This window comes from Corvus brachyrhynchos, unplaced genomic scaffold, assembly GCF_000691975.1.
Source record: "Corvus brachyrhynchos isolate BGI_N302 unplaced genomic scaffold, ASM69197v1 scaffold114, whole genome shotgun sequence".
In the NCBI taxonomy this organism is placed as follows: Eukaryota; Metazoa; Chordata; class Aves; order Passeriformes; family Corvidae; genus Corvus; species Corvus brachyrhynchos.
The window spans coordinates 3501905-3505739 of NW_008238337.1; the positions used below are offsets into that span (position 1 = coordinate 3501905).

Here is a 3835-nt window from a genome sequence, read left to right on the forward strand (position 1 = left end):
CTGCCCAGATTAACCTCTGCTGCTCCTCCAGCTCTTCCAATGTAAGAGTATCCTCATCCATGACTGAGTCCACTATTTTGGGCAGAGGACTATCACTGGAAGGGTTTGGTGGTGGAGTAGTCCTAGGAAGGGGAGAGTGGGTGGGTGTGGAAGGCTGAGGAGGTGTGAGTGGGGGTGTTCCTCGTGGCACAGGCGGAGGAGTGGACATCGATGGAGACCCAGGTGGCAGCGGAGGTTGGAACTGAAAACTGTTGGGAGTTTGAGATCTCTGTGCCCCTTCCAGATCTAGAAAGAGATGAAAAGACACCTTTTATAACCTGAAATCTGACCAGGACAAGATTCAGAGTGCCAATGCTCTGATTAACTACCAGATTTATGTCTTCTCATCCTTGGTTTTCAGCTGAGACAGAACAAACTTTACAAAGGTTTTCATATCCACCAAAACTGTTTTTTGGGATTTTGACTCTGCCAGCCATACAAGGAAAAAAATTACTCTCGAAGGTATTAAGAACAAACTCATTTCACATTGAGACACAATGAAGGATTCCTCATAACGGATTTCAAAAGGAAAGCCAGAAGTTTCTCCAGCTATTCTAACATGTAAACAACACTGAATCCTCCCCTGAGTTTGCCATTTTTAAGAAGCTGTAAGCTTGCAAATTTATGTTATTTCATCCAAAGACTTAGGGATTTGGGGGTCTTCTTAACAGAAGTTTCTTTAGGATGCTCCTGAAGTAAAGAGATCAGAATTTTTAACATAACATTGCAATTGCTCTGAGCACACCTGAAACCTCCTGTTTGCTACTGGAAGATATGAAAACCACTGTGACAATCACACCAAATGCCACTGCAGTAGGACACTGCTGGCCTCTGTCAGCTCTGACATTAAATACCACCAAAATGACTACTAACACATTGGCTTCTCCTTTTAACTCTCACATTTCAATTAAGAGCAAGTTATTTTGAAAATAAAAGTTGAAGCTAGGGAAAAAAAATGCAGAATGACGATACCAGAGTCCAGGTCCATGTCAGCTGCTGCTGTCTCTGAATTGTCGTCTCTTGGTCGTTTGGAGTGATGAGACTTTGACTGAGGCGCAGCCCTTTTGTTGCTGGATTTTGGACTTGGCTGGAGAGAAAATATCCACAAAACAAAAAAGAATTAGTATTATAGTGTACAGGCTAACATTTCCAGCTTTAAGAATTAAGGCAATGTTGTAACTATACAATTATTTGGGGACCCAGTATGTAAATAGACATTGACGTTTGAGGGATGCCATGGCTATGGCAACCTAATAAGCTTCTCACTTATTAGGGGATTCTGGAACTTCTAGGTTGTGTAAATTCAAAGCAAACTTTTTTCCCAATATAAATCATTGCACAACTGGGATCTGCTAACATTAAGTGAAATAATGGAATTCATTTTAAACACAAAGCCATCTTCTGTTAAAACAGAAGCCAGATCAGCATTTCACCCCCATTAGTGTCAATAAAAAGTCTGTCGCCTTGTGCAGAAAGAAGATACAAGCAAGAGATCATCATGACCTACGCTAAAAGACAACATTGGTTTTTTTAATAACAAGGAGATATATTCACCTCCTGGTAATTAGAAAGGTAGTGAGCAAAAACATCCTTCTGTTGAGATGGTTGCATGGGGATGGAACCAAACATCTGCCATTCCTACAGCAAAAAGAAAAAAAAAAGAGAAATAATGTTGCATATGGTTTGTTAATAACAGAACTTTGGTTAATAACACTGAATGAATAAACACATTTGGAGGCCACTAAATGGGCAAATTGTAAAGGTGTAAATGCACAAGTGCTTCTTTTTAATGCACAGGCATTAAGATCAGTGATGGAATTCACTGACAGCAGGTTAAAATGCTTTTGAAGATAAAAGCGCAGCACCCACATTTCCTGTGTGCTCTGTGCTTAAGCGGGCACCCAAGATGTGGGCCTTCTGACTTGTTTAATTCTAGTTGTTACAAAGCTTTGCAGAAGTTGCTCACTGACTGAGCTGATGTCATTTTTTGTGATCAAAATTATATTTATGGAAACACCCACAGGGATTTTCACAGTCCAAGAACATTCAGAAAATTTACACGTATGGAAAAAACAGCCATTCATGCATGAGGTTTCGTGTTTAAAAAACAGCAAACTGTCCTGTTGGTCTCATGGAAATAATCCCCACAGCAGCAGTGTCAGACCCTAGCACAAGAACTATAACAAGTATCAGTTAGATGGATGTCACGTTAATTACAACCCCCAGCCCCAAACCAAGGGCGTAAAAAGAAGAGACTGTTGAAAGGAAATTGCCAGATGCAGAATACAAAACATTTAACTCTTTGCTAAAAGCAATTACTGTCATTCAGCATGTGGTTTAGAAGACAGAAAACAGCTACTCACATCTGGGATCCCACTGGGAGTGGATATATTAAAGCCTGGATAATTTACCAACTTTGACACATCGTAAGTGATACGTTTGGGTTGGGGAGAGCCCTCATCTTCTCCTTCAACATCACCTATAATGGAATATAATTGTTATTGATGTTAATTAAGAACACCATTGAAAACATCCACAGGATTTAAGAACAGGGGTTTGGAATCTAAGTATTGATAGAAGGTTTTGAAATCCACAGAGGCAGGAAGGGTGACCAAATCCATCAGATACAGGCATGAAGCCTCCCCAGAAACCAGCTGGATATTTCTACACAACTGCTCTTCAGGTACCATTACCACCCTCAGAATTTGTCATCAGGACTGTTCTGAGATGCAGCATAAATGTTGGTCATTAGCAAAAAGCTGGTAAATTACGTAAGTTGGGTTTCAAGAAATGTGTTGTTTGCTTGCTGGTGGTTTTGTTCCTGTATAAGAGTAAGTTACAGAATATTACGGCTTCTTTCATAAAACGTTAAGAGGAAAAGGGAGAGGAAATTGGACAAAAAGAGATTTGCAAGTCTTGCAGTTTCACCCAACTCCAGGTTTTAACAGTGAAACCCCACTGACAGTCTCCATCTTTGTAATCCAATCATTATGGAATTTGTTTCATTGTTACACCATAGCAGATAAAAAGGTGTATTTTTACAGGAATAAAAGACTTGATACGCAACATTCTCTGCAACTCTTCCACGAGGAAGATGAATACAAACCAGTTACTTTTTTGTCTCCTGAGGAGGGTGCAGCCAGTCCACAGCCTCATACTAAAACTGCATTGCAGCCCCATATTCCTCACCTTTCCCATCATACAGAGCCAGTCCTGAGTGCTCCATTTCGGCCTCCTTGAGCCAGCCCGGGGGGTACCCCAGCTGCCGCATGCGGTAAATGAACGGCGGCAGGCTCTTGTCTGTCACACCGAGGGCATCCTGAAGGACCTCACTAAGTCGAGAAAACAAACAGAAAACAAAATGTCATCCAGAAAAATCCCTAACTGGTGACAAAACGTTGTGAACATTTTGTGGAGTTTTCAGCTGTCAAAGTAAAACAGCTGAGTTTTAGCTCAAACTGTGTTGTATTTGAATCCCAGATATAACAACTCTAGATCAAAACCAGCTCTGATATGAAATACAACTTTTTGCCTTTCTGATATGCTTAAACCCTTTATTAGATTTAATTCTACACCAAGAATAACCTACTTGACCTGCTACTTCTGACTCATGGCCTTGACTGTAGCTATCAACAGGAAAGGTGGAACTTGACACTGAATTTACTAGTGATTTCTTTGGAGACTGCCACACAATACTGTGATTTCTTTAAATGTTTTGAATAGAGAGGAAAGGACACTCAAAGCTCAAAATTTGCAGACTTTCGAATATATTTTTAGTAGGAACATCATAAATTTG

At 40.3% G+C, this 3835-nt stretch overlaps 1 protein-coding gene across 1 annotated transcript in view; it reads right to left on the reverse strand.

Moving 5' to 3' along the window:
* The window catches only part of ZCCHC8 (zinc finger CCHC-type containing 8), an 11169-nt gene that overhangs the window by 1199 nt on the left and 6135 nt on the right, over positions 1–3835 (reverse strand). The window contains exons 9-13 of the mRNA XM_008634169.2: positions 3229–3371; positions 2403–2518; positions 1594–1677; positions 1012–1126; positions 5–285 (exon numbers count right to left, since the gene is read on the reverse strand). Of these exons, the coding sequence (XP_008632391.1) occupies positions 5–285; positions 1012–1126; positions 1594–1677; positions 2403–2518; positions 3229–3371 (739 nt within the window). The remainder of the gene's footprint in view (positions 1–4; positions 286–1011; positions 1127–1593; positions 1678–2402; positions 2519–3228; positions 3372–3835) is intronic.